General features: G+C 46.1%; 1 protein-coding gene across 2 annotated transcripts in view; it reads left to right on the top strand.

Moving 5' to 3' along the window:
- Positions 1-20,792, top strand: part of hps1 (HPS1 biogenesis of lysosomal organelles complex 3 subunit 1) — a 52,739-nt gene extending 31,947 nt beyond the window's left edge. For both annotated transcript variants that reach the window (XM_070876423.1, XM_070876422.1), the window contains 8 exons: positions 5,509-5,688; positions 8,637-8,704; positions 9,772-9,903; positions 11,072-11,137; positions 12,114-12,255; positions 15,527-15,640; positions 15,949-16,031; positions 19,130-20,792. In XM_070876423.1, coding sequence (XP_070732524.1) covers positions 5,509-5,688; positions 8,637-8,704; positions 9,772-9,903; positions 11,072-11,137; positions 12,114-12,255; positions 15,527-15,640; positions 15,949-16,031; positions 19,130-19,292 — 948 coding nt within the window. In that variant the 3' untranslated portion in view covers positions 19,293-20,792. The remainder of the gene's footprint in view (positions 1-5,508; positions 5,689-8,636; positions 8,705-9,771; positions 9,904-11,071; positions 11,138-12,113; positions 12,256-15,526; positions 15,641-15,948; positions 16,032-19,129) is intronic.
- The last annotated feature ends 400 nt before the right edge of the window (positions 20,793-21,192 follow it).

Below are 21,192 nucleotides of genomic sequence, written 5' to 3'. Positions count from 1 at the left end.
CACCATCCCGCCCCGTCGGGCACCCGCCGACCCCGTAACGACCGGCGGCGACCCCCTTTCTGCCCCGCGTGGGAAATTGCCACACAGGAGCGGATCGGCCGCTAGTCAGTACCACTGACCGCTTTCCCCGGTGAGAAGCTGCCAGTGGCTGGGCGGCGTGTCTGCCCTTAAAGGGGAGGGTGCACTGCCGTGACCGTCAACATTCCTAACCTTCCTCCTGGAGAACTGAGCGTGGAACACCGCTCTCCATTTTCTTCCTCTCTTGCTATAATTTCCTCCCCTTTCTATGTTCAAAATGGTTCATGAAACCTTTCAGTGGCGTCCTCTGAATTGATTCTGCATACTGCTCCTGCCACCACTTCGCTCGATCCCGCCACTCTTTTTTTTTTTTTTAATTTGTTTAGACTGTTTGTCTGACACCCGGTCCAAGATGAGCAGAAATTTCCTCCGAATTAAATATTGGGAAGACCATTGTCTTCAGTCCCTGCCGCAAACTCGGTTCCCTAGCCACCGACTCCATCCCTCTCCCTACCAATTGCCCGAGGCTGAACTCAGACTGTTTGCAACCTTGGTGTTGTATTTGACCCCAAGATTAGCTTCTGACAACATATCCACGCCATCACCAAGACTGCCTACTTTCACCTCCGTAACATCGCCCGACTTTGCCTCAACTCATCCGTTGCTGAAACCCTCATCGATGCCTTTATTACCTCTAGGCTTGACTGTTCCAACGCTCTCCTGGCCGGCCTCCCATCTTCCATCCTCCATAAACTTTAGCTCCTCCAAGACTCAGCTGCCCGTATCCTAACTCGCACTAAATCCCGTCACCCATCACCTCGCTGACCTGCATTGGCTTCCAGTCCGACAACTCCTCAATTTCAGAATTCTCATCCTTGCTTTCAAATCCCTCCTTGGCCTCGCCCCTCCCTTTCTCTGTAACCTCCTGCAGCCCTACAAGCCTCTGAGATCCCTGTGCGCTTCCAATTCTGGCCTCTTGCGCAAGCCTGATTTTAATCGCTCCACCGTTGGCCGTGCCTTCAGCTGCCTCGGCTCCAAGCTCTGGAATTCCCTTCCTAAACCTCTTCCCCTCTCCACCTCTTCCCCCTTAAAACTTGCCTCTTTGCCCAAGGTTTTGGTCATCAGGCCTGTTTTCTGCTTACGTGGCTCAGTGTCAAATTTTATTTGATAATGGTCCTGTGAAGTGTCTTGGGACTTTTTACTATGTTAAAGGTGCTATAGAAATGCAAGTTATTGTTGCCACTTGCATAGAATTGCAGCAGAAGCAGGCCTTTCAGTCCAACCATTGTTTATCCTCCACGCTGGCAGTAGTCCAAATTCCATATCCCTGCCCTGTTCCCTATCCCTTTATACTCCCTTCCTTCAACCACCTATCTGACCTATCCTTAAAAGTTGACATGGACTCCGCATCAGTCACTAACTCTGGTAATACAATCTAGTCTCGCAACCTTGTGTTTCTTAAAGCCATGTTTCCTTTATTAGCTGAGGCATAGAATACAAGAGCAGAGAAGTTATGCTAGAACTGTACACATCACTAGTTAGGCCACAACTGGAGTATTGCGTGCAATTCTGGTCACCACATTACAGTAAAGATGTGATTGCACTAGAGAGGATACAGAGGAGATTTAAGAGGATGTTACCAGGACTGGAGAATATTAGCTATGAGGAAAGATTAGATAGGCTGGGGTTGTTTTCCTTGGAACAGAGGAGGCTGTGGGGAGATTTAATTGAGGTGTATAAAATTATGAGGAGCCTGGATAAAGTGGATAGGAAGGACCTATTTCCATTAGCAGAGGGGGCAATAACTCGGGGCATAGATTTAAAATAATTTGTGGAAGGATTAGAGGGGAGATGGGGAAACATTTCTTCACCCAGAGGGTGGTGGGGGTCTGGAACTCACTGCCTGCAAGGGTGGTGGAGGCAGAAACCCTCATCAAATTTAAAAGATACTTGGATGTGCACTTAAAGGCCCAAGCTTCCACAGGATAAAAAACAGGCGCCCCTCCGAGCTGGGCGCCCGTTTTTCGCGCCTAAAACGGCGCCAGAAAAAAAACGTGCTATTCTCGAACGCTTTGCAGTTCCTTGTCTGTTTGGCGCGGAGCCTACACTCGCGCCGATTTTGTAAGTGGGAGGGGGCGGGTACTATTTAAATTAGTTTTTTTCCTGCCGGCAACGCTGCGCGTGCGCGTTGAAGCGTTCGCGCATGCTCTGTGGGGAAAAAAAAACATTGGCACTCGGCCATTTTTGTAGTTCTTTGTAGCTGTTTAATTTTTCAACATTTTTTTAATAAAATCACATTGCCATCAGCACTGAGGCTACCCTTCTCACTGTCTCCGTCCCCTCCGCGGCAACAAATGGCTGTCTCCTTCCCCTCCCTCCCCTCCGCGGCAACAAACGGCTGTCTCCTTCCCCTCCCTCCCCTCCGCGGCAACAAACGGCTGTCTCCTTCCCCTCCCTCCCCTCCGCGGCAACAAACGGCTGTCTCCTCCTCCTCCTCCCCCCCCCCCCCCCCCCCAGCTTAGCGGCACGAACGGCTTTCTCCCCTCCAGCTCAGCGGCAACGAACGGCTGCAGAATTCTCCCTGGCTGAAGCACTTTCACACAGGTAGGAAGATGGTTTATTTAATCTTTTCTTTGCTTATAAATGTTTATTCAGGTTAGATTTATTTGTATAATATTTGTAGAAGTATAAATAAGGATTTATTGTAGAATTTAATGACTTCCCTTCCCCCCTGTTTCCCCCCCCCCCCCCCCCACCTCGTTCTGGACGCCTAATCTGTAACCTGCGCCTGATTTTTTTAAATGTGTAGAACAGGTTTTTTCAGTTCTACAAAAATCTTCTCTTGCTCCATTCTACTTTAGTTTGGAGTACGTTTTCACACTGGAAACTTTCAAATCGGGCGTCAGTGGCCGGACACGCCCCCTTTTGAAGAAAAAATTCTGTTCCAAAGTAGAACTGTTCTACCTGACTAGAACTGCAGAAAAAAAAATGTGGAGAATTGCGATTTCTAAGATAGTCCGTTCTCCCCCAGTTGTTCCTAAAAATCAGGCGCAAATCATGTGGAAACTTGGGCCCTATGAGCTGTAACCTACAGGGTTACAGACCTAGTGCTAGAAGGTGGGATTAGGCTAAGTAACTCTTTTTTGACCGAATAGCCTCCTGTATCGTAATTTTCTATGATTTCTAAGTGTCTCGCATTTAATCTTGTATCTACATTCCCTCATGATGGACCCCATAACCACTGGAAACAGTATTTATCTACTCTGTCCCATCCCTTTTATAATTGTTTTTAAAAAAAAAGTAAGACTTGCATTTCTGTAGCGCGTTTCACACCCTCAGGATGTCCCAAAGCGCTTTACAGCCAATGAAGTACTTTTGAAGTGTCGTCACTGTTGTAACGTATGAAATGTGGTGGCCAATTTGCGCTCAGCAAGCTCCCACTAAAGCAATGTGATAATGACTAGATAATCCGTTTGTAATATTGATTGACGGTTAAATATTGGCCAGGACATTGGGGATAACTCCCCTGCTCTTCTTCAAAATAGTGCCATGGAATTTTTCATGTCCACCTGAAAGGGCAGACGGGGCCTCGGTATAACGTCTCATCTGAAATACGGCACCGCTGACAGTGCAGCGCTCCCACAGTACTGCACTGGAAGTAACAGCCTGGATTTTTGTGCTCAAGTCTCTGGAGTGGGACTTGAATCCACAACCTTCTGACTCAGAGGCGAGAATGTACCAACTATGAAATTGCTCCATAACCTGTTTTCTTCTAACCAAAACAGCCCCAATTTTTCAAATCGTTCTTTGTTTCCTCATACCAGGCAGCATCCGTGTGAATTGTGTGTATCCTCTCTCTTGTCTCAATGTTCTTCCTATAGTATGGAGCCCAAATTACACACCGTACTGTAACTCTGATCTGCAGCTGCATACTTGTACCAGTGGATGGGGCTGCTGCTCCAGAAACAGCAGAGCTTCATACCATTTCTTACAGCCTCATTAATGCATCTCGTTAATGAGATTCAGCAGTTTTTTAAATATAAATGCTGAAAACAGACAAAGCCAGTCAGCATCTGGACGCAAAACATTGGTTCTGAAGGTGTGTGCCTGAAAATTGAACCGCCATTTGCTTTCAGACACTGATTGACCTGCAGTATTTGCACTTTCTCCGGTATTCCTTTTTATCTCCACATTTAACCAAAAAAAGCAAAATTATTTTCTGCTTTGCACCGTAAAGCTTCCTTCGCTCTCAGGCTGGTAAGTGACCTACTCTAGAACTTCTGTCAGTGCCATTCATGAATTCTCCTCAGAGTGGCTTGGATTAATTTCCTTACCTGTCAGTGGTTAGGAACTTCCTGTCAATGTTGGCTGTGGCTCTGGGTAGCGCACTCACTTCTGAGTCAGAAGGTTGTGGATTCAAGTCCCACCTCAGGGACTGGAGCACAAAAAATCTAGGCTAACACTCCCAGTGCAGTGATGAGGGAGCGCTGCACTGTCAGCGATGCAGTCTTTCGGATGAGATGTTAAACCGAGGCCCCGACAGCTCTTTTAGGTGGACATGAAAAATTCCATGGCACTGTTTTGAAGAAGAGCAGGGGAGTTATCCCTGGTGTTCGGGCCTATATTTATCCCTCAATCAGTATCACTAAAACAGATTATCTGGTCATTATCACATTACTGTTTGTGGAAGCTTGCTGTGCGCAAATTGGCTGCTGCGTTTCCCACATTACAACAGTGACTACACTGCAAAAGTACTTCATTGGCTGTAAAGAGCTTTGCGACGTCTGATGGCCATGAAATGCGCTATATAAATCCAAGTCTGTCTTTCTTTCTACCCATCTAAGGAAGCGCTTCATCTTCAGCTCTGAGCATCGAGCCTCCCTCGCAACATGAGAACAAAGAGTGGGGAAATCTGTTATATTGAGAACAATGGTAATCAATGGCAAAAAATGAAACACAATAATTTGCTGTGTAAGTGTTTTGTTGTATTCCTTGCTCTCCCAGTTGACTGCAGCAGGGCTGTAATTATGACTCCTCCCTCTCATTGAGGCGCATGGTGAACGTTTTGGACTGTTGTATAGTGATGGTGGTCTTCTCTTACAAAGTCAACACAGTGTCAGCGTGGCTCAGTGGGTAGCACCCTCGCCTCTGCATCAGAAGGTTGTGGGTTCCACTCCAGAGACTTGAGTACTTTAGGACGTCCGGTGGTCGTGAAAGGCGCTACAGAAATGCGAGTCTTCCTTTCTTTAACCCTCCCTAGTCGCAGTGCTGGTCTGACCTTTATTTTATGGCTCCTTGATTTGAATTTGGTAGGGCAGGAGGATGGGTGAGAGACTGTTGGAGAGTTGAATGTGTGCTGAAAGTACAACTGCAAAGACTAATGCACTTCCATTTGACTCCTGCAGAATGCTCTCCCTGGACACTTTCACAAATCTAGCCGCAGTGGTGGGATAATTTTATCGTGATTACATGTTGTTTCCTTCCTGGCAGGTCCCCTCCAGTCACATTGCGGTGTCTTTGTACCAGCTTTTGGATGCTTTCACCGTCCTGGAGGCTAAGCTGAGTGACGGACAGGAGCTCGGGCACCCATCCCCTGTTTACCCCAACATGTCCGACCTTCGGCAGAGGATGGATAAATTCATCAAGGCTGTCGGAGTCCTGACGCGGCAGGTAACGGTGTGGAGTGATGCGTGTTGTTGAGAGAACCTAGTGTAGGGCTGTGACCCACGGTTCAGCACATTGCCATGGGTGAAGAGAGCAGGTAAACCAAACAAATCAAAGAGTAGCAGCTGGGTAACTCCAAGCTAGAGCTTTAAAAGTCTACAAAATGTAGGATAAAAGAATGAGGTAAAGATTTCTACCATGTTGCGCTCCTTCAAAATATGGAGTCATATTGTGTTAATCATCATCTCAGCAGCACATTTGGAAAGTGGCGACAGGATCGGTCCAAGTCAGCATGGATTTATGAAAGGGAAATCATGCTTGACAAATCTTCTAGAATTTTTTGAGGATGTAACTAGTAGAATGGACAAGGGAGAACCAGTGGATGTGGTGTATTTCACTTTCAAAAGGCTTTTGACCAGGTCCCCCACAAGAGATTAGTGTGCAAATTAAAGCACATGGTATTGGAGGTAATGTATTGACGTGGATAGAGAACTGGTTTGCAGATAGGAAGCAAAGAGAAGGAATAAACAGTCCTTTTCAGAATGGCAGGCAGTGACTAGTGGGGTACTGCAAGGTTCAGTGCTGGAACCCCAGCTATTTACAATATACATTAATGATTTAGACGAAGGAATTGAATGTAATATCTCCAAGTTTGCAGAAGACACTAAGCTGGGTGGATTGAGCTGTGCTGAGGATGCTAAGAGGCTGCAGAGTGAGTGAGTGGGCAAATGCATGGCAGAATGCAGTATAATGTAGATAGATGTGAGGTTATTCACTTTGGTGGCAAAAACAGGAAGGCAGAATAAATTATCTGAATGGTGACAGATTAGGAAAAAGGGTGGTGCAACGAGACCTGGGTGTCATGGTACATCAGTCATAAGAACATAAGAATTAGGAACAGGAGTAGGCCATCTAGCTCCTCGAGCCTGCTCCGCCATTCAACAAGATCATGGCTAATCTGGCCGTGGACTCAGCTCCACTTACCCGCCCGCTCCCCATAACCCTTAATTCCCTTATTGGTTAAAAATCTATCTATCTGTGATTTGAATACATTCAATGAGCTAGCCTCAACTGCTTCCTTGGGCAGAGAATTCCACAGATTCACAACCCTCTGGGAGAAGAAATTTGGTTTTAAATTGGCTCCCCTGTATTTTGAGGCTGTGCCCCCTAGTTCTAGTCTCCCTGACCAGTGGAAACAACCTCTCTGCCTCTATCTTGTCTATGCCTTTTCATTATCTTAAATGTTTCTATAAGATCACCCCTCATCCTTCTGAACTCCAACGAGTAAAGACCCAGCCTACTCAATCTATCATCATAAGGTAACCCCCTCATCTCCAGAATCAGCCTAGTGAATCGTCTCTACCCCCTCCAAAGCTAGTATATCCTTCCTTTGGTAAGGTGACCAAAACTGCACGCAGTACTCCAGGTGCGGCCTCACCAATACCCTGTACAGTTGCAGCAGGACCTCCCTGCTTTTGTACTCCATCCCTCTCGCAATGAAGGCCAACATTCCATTTGCCTTCCTGATTACCTGCAAACTAACTTTTTGGGATTCATGCACAAGGACCCCTAGGTCCCTCTGCACCGCATTGAACGTCATTGAAAGTTGGCATGCAAGTACAGCAGACGGTGAAGAAGGCAAAAGGCATGTTGGCCGCCTTTGCTAGGGGATTTGAGTATAGGAGCAGGGAGGTCTTACTGCAGTTGTATAGGGCCTTGGTGAGTCCTCACCTGGAATATTGTGTTCAGTTTGGTCTCCTAATCTGAGGAAGGATGTTCTTGCTATTGAGGGAGTGCAGTGAAGGTTCACCAGACTGATTCCCGGGATGGCAGGACTGACATAAAGAAAGACTGGATCGACTAGGCTTATATTCACTGGAATTTAGAAGAATGAGAGGGATCTCATCGAAACACACAATATTCTGACGGGATTTGACAGGTTAGATGCAGGAAGAATGTTCCCGATGTTGGGGAAGTCCAGAACCAGGGGTCACAGTCTAAGGATAAGGGGTAAGTCATTTAGGATCAAGATGAGGAGAAACTTCTTCACTCAGAATTGTGAACCTGTGGAGTTCTCTATCACAGAGTTGTTGAGGTCAGTTCGTTAGATATATTCAAAAGGGAGTTAGATGTGGCCCTTATGGCTAAAGGGATCAAGGGGTATGGAGAGAAAGCAGAAATGGGGTACTGAAGTTGCATGATGGTGCAGGCTCGAAGGGCCGAATGGCCTACTCCTGCACCTATTTTCTACGTTTCAGGCAGTTTGCTTCCATGACTTGCTAGAAATAGTTCCAAGGGGACTGAGACCAATGCGGGATCTACAGTCTGTCACAGGTGGGGCAGACGGTGGTTGGAGGGATGGGTGGGTGGGGTGCTTGGGTTGTCGTGCGCTCCTTCCGCTGTTTGTGCTTGGCTTCCGTGTGCTCCCGGCAAAGAGGTTCGAGGCGGTGTTCAGCGCCTTCCCGGATGCTTCTCCTCTACTTTGATCGGTCTTGGGCCACGGATTCTCGAGAGTCGGTAGGGATGTTACATTTTTTCAAGGAGGCTTTGAGGATGTCCTTCAAGCGCTTTTTCTGCCCTCCTGGGCCTCGCTTGCCGTGGCGGAGCTCTGAGTAGAGTGCTTCTTTTGGGATGTGGCCCGTTTGTCGGAGCTGATCGAGTGTGGTTAATGCTTCGATGCTGGGGATGATGAACTGAGAATATGCTGACATTGGTACACCCGCCCTGCCAATGGATTTTCAGGATTTTGCGGAGGTAATACCCTATGGATCACTAACAGCACTGTATATTGTGTTAATCCCCAGCGGGTCACGGCACTGTATATTGTGTTAATGATCTGGGTCACTGACAGCACTGTATATTGTGTTCAGGTTTTAAATAAGCTGCTCACTGTTTGCACTTTCTGTGGCAATAAGCTGTAAAAGGCGATCCGTGTTGTTCAATGCTTACTCTAGCTGCAGTCGGCCTGGTTGGACTTCAAGAACAAGGCATTTTCCAAACTCGATACTGGAAATCCTCAAGAGTGAGTATGAAAGCAAGGGAACTTTCTTTTCTATGTCTTTTGAAATGTAAACCATCCCCTTTGTGTTCAGACACTAAAGGTGATTAAAATTCTGTCAGAGTACTTTGAGTGCACAAGGAAACTTTACGTGATGTGTTGGTCCAGTCCTGTCGCAGGGAGCAGCCAGGCCTGTGCTGCTGTGGAAAGTCATCGTGTCCGCACAGGGATCACTGACCAGTCATGGAGGTGGGCAACCTCAGCACTCTTTCCCCCTCCCTAACCCAGGGCACTCGGGCTAAAGGCAGTGCCCATAGCACATACCCTGGCTCAAGTCAACACCAATGGCCTGTTGGGCCGAATGGCCTGTTTCTGTGCTGCAAATATGTAGTGCAAGTATAGTTCAGTTTCAACCTTTATTTAGCAAATAACGCTAGGTGCTATTGGTTCTCGGAGGTTATGGATTTTTGTCGTCCTGTCCTGGAGTAGCCTTCAGTTTACACATTGGAAGTGATTTTGTTTTATCTTGATGAAGATTTGTTGTGTTGCAGACTCTTGCAGGCCTGTTGGAATGTGAAGAGCCAGCTGTGTATCAGCAGTATTTCCTGTTGAAAGTTGCAGGAAGGACGTTCTTGCTATTGAGGGAGTGCAGTGAAGGTTCACCAGACTGATTCCTGGGATGGCAGGACTGACATGAGGAGCGACTGGGCCTGTATTCACTGGAGTTTAGAAGAATGGGAAGGGATCTCATCGAAACACAATTCTGACGGGACTAGATAGGTTAGGTGCAGGAAGAATGTTCCCGATTGTTGGAGTCCAGAACCAGGGGACTCAGTCTAAGGATAAAGGGGTAAGCCATTTAGGACAGAGATGAGGAAAAACTTCTTCACTCAGAGTTGTTAACCTGTGGAATTCTCTTCCGCAGAGAGTTGTTGATGCCAGTTCGTTAGATATCCAAGAGGGAGTTGGATATGGCCCTTACGGCTAAAGGGATCAAGGGGTATGGATTTTTGTCCTGTCCTGGAGTAGCCTTCAGTTTACACATTGGAAGTGATTTTGTTTTATCTTGATAAAGATTTGTTGTGTTGCAGACTCTTGCAGGCCTGTCGGAATGTGAAGAGCCAGCTCTGTTTGGTGTATCAGCAGTATTTCCTGTTGAAAGTTGCAGGAGATTCTCGGCACCTATCTGTGAACCTACAGACCAAGACACTCAAAATTGTTCAGTATGTATTGCTGTGAATCGATGGAAGGATGAATGTAATATGTTGACTTTATTTTGTGTGCTGAGCACTTGAGACAGATGGATGTGATTCCTTCCCTGTAAATAACAAGAATTAGGAGCAGGAGTCAGCCATACGGCCCCTCAAGCCTGCTCCGCCATTCACTATGATCATGGTTGATCTTCTATCTCTACTCCATTTTCCCGCCCAATCTCCATTTCCCTTGATTCTCCTCTAGTCCAAAAATCTATCAATATATTCAGAGACTCAGCATCCACAGCCCACAGCCCTCTGCGGTAGAGAATTCCAAAGATTCACAACCCCCTGAGTGAAGAAATTCCTCCTCATCTCAGTCCTAAATGGCCGACCCCTTATCCTGAGACTGTGACCAGCCAGGGGAAACAACTTCTCAGCATCTACCCTGTCAATCCCCCTCAGAACCCTGTTAGTTTCAATGCGATCACCTCTTATTCTTCTAAACTTCAGAGGTATAGGCCCAATCTACTCAATCTTTCCTCATAGGACAGCCCTCTCATTGCAGGAATCAATCTAGTGAATCCTTGTTGCACCACCTTTAAGGCATATATATCCTTCCTCAGATAAGGCGACCAAAACTGTGCACTCCCAATTGAGGATTTGAAATGAGTTCAGACTGGTGGGCAGAAGCTTCAACTGTTTGGAACAGTTATCGGAACCCTTGATCGAATCACTCCTCCGTGCAACTTGTTTTTATATAGTATATACTGTCGAATTAATGGGATCGTTTTATTTTATTTCATTAAGAACTGCCATTGTGGTTGCATGATAAGAACATAAGAAGCAGGAGCAGGCCATTTGGCCTCTCGAGCCTGCTCTGCCATTTACTAAGTTCATGGCTGATCTGAAAATCAAGGTGGGTGTTGCCTGGGATGTTCAATGAAAGATTGTAATGTAATCATTGTATTTATTAACTGAAAATCTGCAGTGATTGACAGAAAATAATAGTGCAGGAAATGCACAACAGGTCAATGGGCCCCTGATAAAAGATCAATGGGGTCGCATTTTTGGAGCGACCCCTTGTATGGTATAATTAATGGGCATTATGTAATTGGAGCATGTACAATGAGAGTGTGTGTTCTGAGTTGCCTATAGTTTCATGTCGCGGTGATAACTCTTTTGCTTATCGCTGCAGGGAGAAGCTGATGGACTGGAAGGATTTTCTCTTGGTAAAGAGCAAGAGGAACACCACCATGATCTCATATCCTTGTTTAGCACTAGTTATCTGTTAAAGATTGATTCTGTCCCTGTTTTAATTTGCTTACTAGCATAATCTCTTCCACATCCCAGGTTTGATCTCTGGTTTTTGCGTAGTTACCTGATCGTTACTGGGGCAGTACGTGAGGTACTATAATTGATCTGTGTCCAGAGAGCTAATTTTGGGTGGAGGAGGGCTAGTTTGAGAGGAAGAATCAGCCAGGGATTCTGCTCTTGGTCATTATCTAGGGACCCCTAATGGAAATATCCAGCAAGGATAGGAATGGACCTCCTGTGATGTCCCATATAGCTGAATAACCCCGATGACGAACGATCGCTTTGGTGAACTATCACAGGGCCGTTGGCATCTGTAGAACTGTACCCAAACAATGTCTTCAGGAAAGGCGGGAAAGAAAAAAAATCTGTCTCTTTCAAATATTGAGTCATATGCTGCATTAAGATGTTCTTTAACAGTGTTCATTGATATTGGGCAAACTGGTTGCAGGAGTTGCTGAGCCTTATGCTGTGAAGATGCCGAAGTTTACTTTTGAAGGAAGTGATTAAACTAGGATTTAAGCGTCAAAGATAAGCCTACGTTGCCTTAAGCTACTATGTTGAATGTTACTCCAGTTTAGTGCCGAATGTTCACTATTTGAACCGAGCTATTGGATTCACTGTTAACTCTGTTTCCTACATTACAACAGCGACTACACTTCAAAAGTATTTCATTGGCTGTAAAGCGCTTTAGGACATTCTTAGTTGTGAAAGTCACTATAAATGCAAGTCTTTCTCATACGTCTTACTGAGCCACGTTGAATTTTGTCGTAGCTTCAGAACATTAAAGCTCAACCAGGTTTGATTACCCTCATCACTATTGCTTGATTTTGGTAAACTTTTAATCTGGTGTTTTGTCATTTCTACTCCCATTGTGCACCCTGTACAGTGATTCCTTTTTGCTTGTCCTTAACTTGGGATTATACCTACCTGCAAGATTTCCCTGGACTGGTTCATTTCATCTACGTGGATAGGACAGTGGGCCAAATGATCGCACCGTCCCTAAACACTTCGGAAAAGTCCACAGAACTAGGCAAAGGGCCGCTGGCTGCATTTATCAAAAGCAAGGTACAGATCCTTCGAAAACTGGGAGAGCAGGCTGCTTATGGGACTGCCGGACCTTGGAGTGAATTTTAGTGCTGGGCGATGTCAGCGGTGGGAATTGAAACAGTTTCCATTTCAAATCGCTCGGTTAAATGAAGAGTAAAATGTCCTCTACAACACGGCTTAGCTGCGACCTCAGATTAGCTCCCACAACTCTGCCATTGTTACTTTTCTATTTACTCTCCCTCCCATTGCCCCTCCGAATGAGATTGCTAAAGTGAGGGCATTTTGTTTTGGTTAACTCGGAATTTCACAAAGATTTTACAGTAACAAGATAGTGGAGCCTCTCACCATCACTCTGGGCTGGACTTGAACACAGCCCTTCAAGGGTTGAAAGTCCAGTGTCTTAACCCACTGTCGTACCCAGTTCCCCTAAAACGGTTGTAATTAAACATTATGCACAAGTGTCAGCTGTGACTCAGTGGGTAGCACTCTCGCCTCTGAGTCAGAAGATTGTGGGTTCAAGACCCACTCCAGGAACTTGAGCACAAATGTAGGCTGACATTCCAGTGGCGTGCTGAGGGAACACTGCTCTGTCAGAGGGTGCCATCTTTCGGATGAGACGTTAAACCGAGGCCCCGTCTGCTCTCAGGTGGATGTAAAAGATCCCACGGCAGTATTTCGAAGAAGAGCAGGGGAGTTCTCCCTGGTGTTCTGGGCCAATAATTATCCCTCAGTGAACATCACAAAAACAGATTATCTGGTCATTATCACATTGTTGTTTGTGGGAGCTTGCTGTGTGCAAATTGGCTGCCTCATTTCCCACATTACAACAGTGACTACACTCCAAAAATACTTCATTGGCTGTAAAGCACTGAGACGTCCGGTGGTTGTGAAAGGCGCTATATAAATGCAAGTCAATATCCACATGAAGGAAGGTGGGGAGTGCTGTGCTGCTGACAGTAGAGAGCTATTGTCTGAAATGTGACTGGTCAGGTTTGGGTTGGATTCATGTCCCATAGATTACTTTAGTTGTCATTGTGAGTGAAGGGGGAAATCTCGGGGGCAATTTCCGTTTGCCTATCGCCCCGAGCTTTAGTGTTAATAGTGCAGGAGTGGAGTGGGCAGAAATTCTGGTGGGGTGGGGGGGGGAGAAAGCTTCCTGCCAAGTTCCCGCCTGTAGCCAATGCCAACACCTTGTGATTTTTGAGTGGGCCTCAATTTTGGGCAGCCAGCACTCTGCTGTAAATATTTCAATCCTCGTCATGACCCTGAAGTAATTTTGAGTTCACTGAACAGCCTTGTCACGTGGAGCTCAACGAACAGCAGCCAAACCAGCGATCCTTAATGGGACCACTGGAGGTCACTCTGGAAACATTAAAGGCAAGTTACATTGTTGATGCCACTACCCCCCAACATAAATATCGCCAGCGTGGCTCCACGGAGGATTTCTGGATTTCCCACTCCACCCTCCAGATCGATGAGCCAACTATCGACGCTGGTTTAACATTGGCAGCTCAACAATCGGGGGCCCCCCCCCCCACTGGTGACATCAGATGGGTGGTGCCATTGCTCTGCTCATCATCCACCTGATGTTTCTGCAAGACAACAATCGCCCGCAACCCACCCCCACCGGCGATATCTACTTGGAAGCTTTCTGTTTACTCTGCACTTGGCTCTAAGGTGAGCTCTCAGTGGGCTTATTTTGGGACTTCTGGCAAATGGCAGTAGAAATGGTCAGTGTGCATTTGGCCTAAATGTCTCTCTCCCTTGTTTGTGAAATGTCTTGTTGAGCAGTAACCTCGTGTATTTTCAACCCATCTTGAGGTTACTGCTCAAATGTGGTCACATGTACAGGCCCCCATTTACGTGACCATAACCTTGGCAGATAGGAAGCAGAGAGTTGGGATAAATGGGTCCTTTTCAGAATGGCAGGCAGTGACTAGTGGGGTGTCGCAGGGCTCTGTGCTGGGACCCCAGCTATTTACAATATACATCAATGATTTAGATGAAGGAATTGAGAGTAATATCTCCAAGTTTGCAGATGACACTAAGCTGGGTGGCAGTGTGAGCTGTGAGGAGGATGCTAAGAGGCTGCAGGGTGACTTGGTTAGGTGAGTGGGCAAATGCATGGCAGATGCAGTATAATGTGGATAAATGTGAAGTTATCCACTTTCATGGAAAAAAAACACGAAGGCAGAATATTATCTGAATGGTGGCAGATTAGGAAAAGGAGAGGTGCAACGAGACCTTGGTGTCATGGTACATCAGTCATTGAAAGTTGGCATGCAGATGCAGCAGGCAGTGAAGAAGGCAAATGGCATGTTGGCTTTCATAGCTAGTGGATTTGAGTATTGGAGTAGGGAGGTCTTGCTGCAGCTGTACAGGGCCTTGCTGAGGCCTCACCTGGAATATTGTGTTCAGTTTTGGTCTCATAATCTGAGGAAGGACGTTCTTGCTATTGAGGGAGTGCAGCGAAGGTTCACCAGACTGATTCCCGGGATGGCAGGACTGACATATGAAGAGCGACTGGATCGACTGGGCCTTTATTCACTGGAGTTTAGAAGAATGAGGGGATCTCATAGAAACACAAAATTCTGACGGGACTAGACGGGTTAGATGCAGGAAGAATGTTTCCGATGTTGGGGGCGTCCAGAACCAGGGGTCACAGTCTAAGGATAAGGAGTAAGCCATTGAGGACCGAGATGAGGAAAAACTTCTTCACTCAGAGAATTGTTAACTTGTGGAATTCCCTACCGCAGAGAGTTGTTGATGCCAGTTCGTTGGATATCTTCAAGAGGGAGTTGGATATGGCCCATACGGCTCTAAAGGGATCAAGGGGTATGGAGAGAAAGCAGGAAAGGGGTACTGAGGTAAATGATCAGTCATGATCTTATTGAATGATGGTGCAGGCTCAAGAGTCGAATGGCCTACTCCTGCACCTATTTTCTATGTTTCTATGGACACAGCCATCTGATCTGTGCCATTGTCATTGTCCAGACAGAGTAATTATAGTTTATTAAATATTTCATTGCGTTGTATCTGTTTAGATGTTTAAAGCATAAGCAATAGGATCAGGAGTAGGCCATTTGGCCCTTCGAGCCTGCTCCGCCATTCAGTATATTCATGGCGGATCTTCAACCTCAACTCTCTTTTCCCGCCCGATTCCCGTATCCCTTGATTCACGTAGAGTCCAAAAATCTCTTGATCTCAGCTTTGAATATACTCTGCGACGGAGCAGCCTGCATTCATTAGATGGAAATGTTTTTAACTTGAGGTCTTTCTATATTGCAAGGTGTGGTCTCTGGTTGGTATGGGACGCCGATACTTGCAGAAGGGATATACCACGCTCACGTTTCGTGATGGAGACTACTACTGCTGTTATTTCCTCTGGTTTGAGAATGAAATTGTAGGTATTTTTTGTGATTGGCGTTTTAATGAAGTCTGGAGTAATGCAATGTACGGAGAAGTTGTGTGCGCTTTAAGCCTCTTCACAGAGCTGTGCAATTGTACCTTCAGGAGGGGGAAGGAAACATCTTGAAAGAAACACCGGCTGGCAGGATTCCCTACTAAGTAATGTCATTCCAACAGACCCCAAATATCATCCTACTTTGTATGAAATTTCTGTGTATTCTTCTTCACGTTGTTGTGCTGTTTTGCGTGGTGGCTTTTGTGAGAGCCCTCACCTTTGGGTTTTCTTTTAATCCTATGCATTAGGGCTACAAGTTACCAGTTATAGAGCTGCCAGTGCTGTCTGACGACTCTGCCCCCATTGGGATGTTGACTGGAGATTATTACAGGTACAACACTTCTGCAAAACCATGTTTAGTTACAAAGTGTAAAGTTGGCGTGGTGTTGGCTGGGGGTGCGGGGGTTGGGGTGAGGTGGCGGGGAGGAAAGATAGCTAGAGAGAGAGAGTGCCTAAAGTCTGAAGCATTTTTATAAACGCCCTAATGGATTTGGTCTACAGGGCTGTAGTAATACCCGCCCTCCTGTATGGCTCAGAGGCATGGACCATGTACAGTAGACACCAAGTCGCTGGAGAAATACCACCAACGATTCCTCCAAGATCCTACAAATCCCCTGGGAGGACAGACGCACCAACATTAGTGCCCTCGGCCAGGCCAACATCCCCAGCATTGAAGCACTGACTACACTTGATCAGCGCCGCTGGGCAGGCCACATTGTCCGCATGCTAGACACGAGACTCCCAAAGCAAATGCTCTACTCGGAACTCCTTCACGGCAAAAGGTGGGCACCCTCAAAGTCTCCCTGAAAGTGCAACATCCCCACCGACACCTGGGAGTTCCTGGCCAAAGACTGCCCTAAGTGGAGGAATTGCATCTGGGAGGGCGCCGAGTGCCTTGAGTCTCATCGCCGAGAGCATGCAGAAAACAAGCACAGGCAGCGGAAAGAACGTGCGGCAAACCTGTCCCACCCACCCTTTCCCACAACCACTGTCTGTCCCACCTGTGACAGGGACTGTGGTTCTCATATTGGACTGTTCAGCCACCTAAGGATTCATTCTAAGAGTGGAAGCAAGTCTTCCTCGATTCCGAGGACTACCTATGATGATGATTGGATTTGGAAGCAAAGAGGAGTGCCGTGGCGGTGCAGTGCGCTGGGTATCATCATACTGTGCCAGAGCAGAATGCAGGTTTTGTACCCACAATTCTGGAGTTCTATCTCTGCTGTGGCATTGTGGGTAGAGTCCAGTTGCTTTTCCACAAAGAGAATAGAGAAAACTGGGAGACTCTCCCCAGGCCACGCTTTTACACCCACCCTCCTCTTGCAAGTTCCTCCAGGCTCGACAGTCTTAACCTCAGTGTGGAAAACATGGGTGGCTTCTCTGCAGGTGACCAAAGAATTAGAAGGTACCCTGAAAGAGGGGATAATGAAACAACTGAGATCGGTATGGCAGAGTAGGAGGGAATAATCATGGATTTATGGCAGGGGGATGTCCTGTCTCAAATTCACTGCAGCACTTTGAGGAAATTACCTTGGTGATTTCAGCAATGTACCAACAACCAAATGATGTGGGTGGTATGGGAAGGTGAGCTGATTGAGTGGTAATTGTGGACTATTTGGTAAAGAGACGGGAAGAAAAATAAACTGTGGGAAATGAAACTGAACAGCTCTGGACTACAGAACGCAATATAGGAGCGGGATGAGAGGTATTGATGGGTGCCTCACTGAAAGCCAACATTGCTGTGTGCAGTGGCAGTAAGGAACGCTAACTCAAATCATCTTGGTTTGTATCACCAGAGGAAGAGAGCAGAAACCCCAGGAAGTGATGAGTTTGTATAAGGTCACGCCTGGAGTATGGTGTGCAGTTCTGATCACTGTAATGTATGCACCTATGAGTATGCTCACAGGTTGGTAGAGCTGTTGAGTTGGGAGTGGCTTAGCCAGTCACGTGATGTTCACAAGGCTCAATAAACCCCCAGCCAGTTGGGTTCAGGGGGTTCACCTGGTGGCTGAACTGGTAATGTGTAGTGTGATTGTTAACCTTTGCTAATAAATCAACTAGTTCTTCATAGCAATGTGTTGCTATGAATTCTTAAGCAAAGAACCCATGAAGCAAATACATTATAGTTGCAGTACTACAGCAAGGTTAGTCAGGCATTGGCGGCAGTGCAAGAGGAGGCTATCAAACAGTTACATAGCTTAAGGCATCTGACCTGGGAGGAGTGGTTGAAAAGCCTGCGGCTCTTTAGTCTGGAGAAGTGTTTAAGCAGATTTAAATATTCAAGCTTTTTAAGGGATCAAATAAGTTGAGTCCTGATAATGCATTCAATGTTCCTGGGGATATTGTGTCTCAACTTTGGATGAGGATATCAATAGAACCATTCGCACAATGACAGATGACACACACATGCACAGGGATTTGAATTTTAACCGGATCAATAGTTTGCAGTTTGGTTTAGTGGGGGACTGGGTGTGGCAGATAGCGTCCTTTGATGTTGGGATTCTGATCTGTCCTGGAATAGTACAGGGAAATAAAAACAGAAAATGTTGGGAATACACAGTAGGCTCATCAGTTTCCCAACAGAGAACAAGATGGGGTGATAGGAAAGCAAAATACTGTGGATGCTGGAAATTTGAAATAAAACATAAAATGGTGGAAACACTCAGCGGGTCAGGTAGCGTCTGTGGCGAGAGAAAGAGTTAACGTTTCGGGTCTGTGACCCTTCGTCAGAACTGAGATAGGATGAAGTTTTGGCTGGAAATCCTTTGTTAGAAATGGAAAGGGAACGAATAGGATTGAATAAAATAAAACTAAGGGGAGAACAGATGAAGGTCCTTGGTCCGATATAGTAACAGCTTGTTCACAAAAGCAGCTAATGGGTTTAATAAACTTTAGTATATTTTTAGTCTATTTGTGGAATAGTCTAGGTCTGGTAACAATAACTTATAACCCTGGTTAAATAATACTCAACTTCTTGTTTATATATTCTCTATATGAATGTTGGCTTGTATTTCTGCTCATCCAGTTCTAGATGAGCAGACATTTTGTCCACTTGAATATTGGGAAAACCAAAGCCATTGTTTTTGGTCCCTGCCACAAGCTCCGTTCCCTAGCCACTGACTTCATCCCTCTCCCTAACTTCTGTCTGAGGCTGAACCAGACTGTTCGCAATCTTGGTGTCAGATTTGACCCTGAAATGAGCTTTCAACCACATATCCACAGCATAACTAAGTCTGCCTGTGAAGTGCCTTGGGATGTTTCACTACGTTAAAGGCGCTATATAAATACAAGTTGTTGTTGTTGTATATTGGTGTGAGCTTTAGTTTTCATGTAAAATGGTAATAGTAAGAATTGGGATGTGATATATAAGCAGTCTGTATTTTACAATATGGGTGGAGTCATTTAACATATGCTCTGCCTCTTCCTCAGGAAGCTGCTGCGATATTATGGCAAGAACCACAGCTTGGAGATGATAAAGTGCTTTGAGCTGCTGACCATCCACCTGGGAGTCATCCCTACAGAGTTTGTCATCCAGCAGTGCTGTGACCTGGCACGCAAGTTGTGGGAACCCTCGCGCATTCCTCTCCTCTAAAACAACGGCACAAGAAGGGATCACCGGAGGTTTGGAGAGGATGGGGAGGTCAGATATTAATGGAAGTGGCTGGCCCTTGGAAAAATTGTTATTCGTTGGACATAAGGCTGGATATTTGAATTTTGAATCTAAACTGGGGACCATGATGAATCCAAATTCAATATAACCCTTGGGCTATTGAACGTCAAGCTTTTGGAAACTTGGTTATCCTCTGGTCTCGATCCTCACTAATGACGTCTGCTCTAAGGTGCATCTGGCAACAGGGTTTCAAATCCTTATCCTGTAGCTATCGCATCTTTAGAAGCATATTACTGTTGGTAAGCGGGAGGGATCGAATTCACACAATTGAACAAGCAAACATTTGGTGAGCCATTATGTGTGACATGGAAGAAGGTCTGTGGCTACCGATACATGTCTTGTATTCGTCTGCCCAACAGATTGTTGCTATTCAAACTGATCTTATGGAAAGGGTCCACAGAGCTCCCCCAATGGCCCATGCAGTAAAGGCAAACAACAAGATCCCTTTCCAATTCTGGGTCTGTACGCAGGTACCTCATCTCAATGGGGGCAGCAGTCATGGTGCTAACTTGGGCCCAGGGCCCCAGGCTAGGAGAAGTGAATTGGCCAAGGTTTATGCTCCTGATTGCTATCCGGTGACCCTTGGGAAGTACGTGGATGTTTGAGGAGGGCAGGATTTAGATTGGGTGTAATGCCACCTGCTGCCACTTGCCACCTGGGTTTCTGGATGTTGGCCACCTGGATCAGGCACATTTGGGAGTCTCTGCTGTCGTATAGGGGGCGGTATAGGGAGAAGATGGTGAAGATTAGGGTAGTACTACTTTACTCAGAGAGTGGTGAGAATGTGGAACTTGCTGCCACAGAGAGTGGTTGAGGTGAATAGCATAGATGCATTTAAGCGGAAACTAGATAAGTACATGAGGGAGAACGAATAGAGGGTTGTTCTGATGGGGTTTGATGAAGTAGGGTTAGGAAGAGGTTCGTGTGGAGCATAAATCAGTTAGGCCGAATGGCCTGTTTCTGCGCTGTTAATTCTATGTACTAACTTGTCACCGAGTAGATATTCCTCTGTGTCCTACTTTGAACTAACAAGTTAATCGTTTCAAAATAAATTTAACCTGAAAGTATTAGCCAACCTATAAAATTAAACAGATGAGAAATCTCCACCAGAAATACTGGGAACATTTAGCAACAACTGGGGCGAGAACAGAGGGATGAACCTTTTTGTGGGTGAAGCTTTCATTACAACCGAGAAGTTTCTTCTCTCTGATGTCCCTACCATGTTCGACAAATATTACATTAAATAAGATTGTCATTTCTACAAAGCAGGCTTAAAAATAGCTTGGCAGAACTGCCTTGTGTGCACCTTGACTCTTGAAAAATGGGCAGGGGAGCCTAAGTTGGACTCTTCGTTTCAGATGTAAAAATGATTTTACTCTACTTCTAATCTTTATGCTTAATAAACTTTATCTTTGCCCCCTCCTTTGACCTTATCTACTGTTTAAAGTTGTGTTCAGAGAAAAGGATCTGCCAAAGTGCAGTTATAGAAACTGACAGAGGCTGGAGGGTGAAAGACACTTCAGCCTTACCGGGTCTGGCCTATATGTGATTCCAGGCCCACAGCAATGTGGTTGACTCTTAACTGCCCCTCTGAAATGGCCCAGCAAGCCACTCAGTTGTAACAAACCACAGCAAGCAACAATAAGAATAAAACCAGCGGACCACGCGGCATTGTCTTTGGCACCGGCTTTGGATGAACGCCCAGCCCAGTCAACCCTGCAAAGTCCTCCTCACTAACATCTGGGGACTTGTGCCAAAATTGGGAGAGCCTGACAGTCTTATTCACAGAATCAGACCTTTCAGACAATGTCCCAGACTCATC

Source organism: Pristiophorus japonicus, chromosome 3 (genome assembly GCF_044704955.1).
Source record: "Pristiophorus japonicus isolate sPriJap1 chromosome 3, sPriJap1.hap1, whole genome shotgun sequence".
Lineage (NCBI taxonomy): Eukaryota > Metazoa > Chordata > Chondrichthyes > Pristiophoridae > Pristiophorus > Pristiophorus japonicus.
Note: the sequence above shows the minus strand (reverse complement) of the source record. Positions and strands in the feature narration are given on the sequence as shown.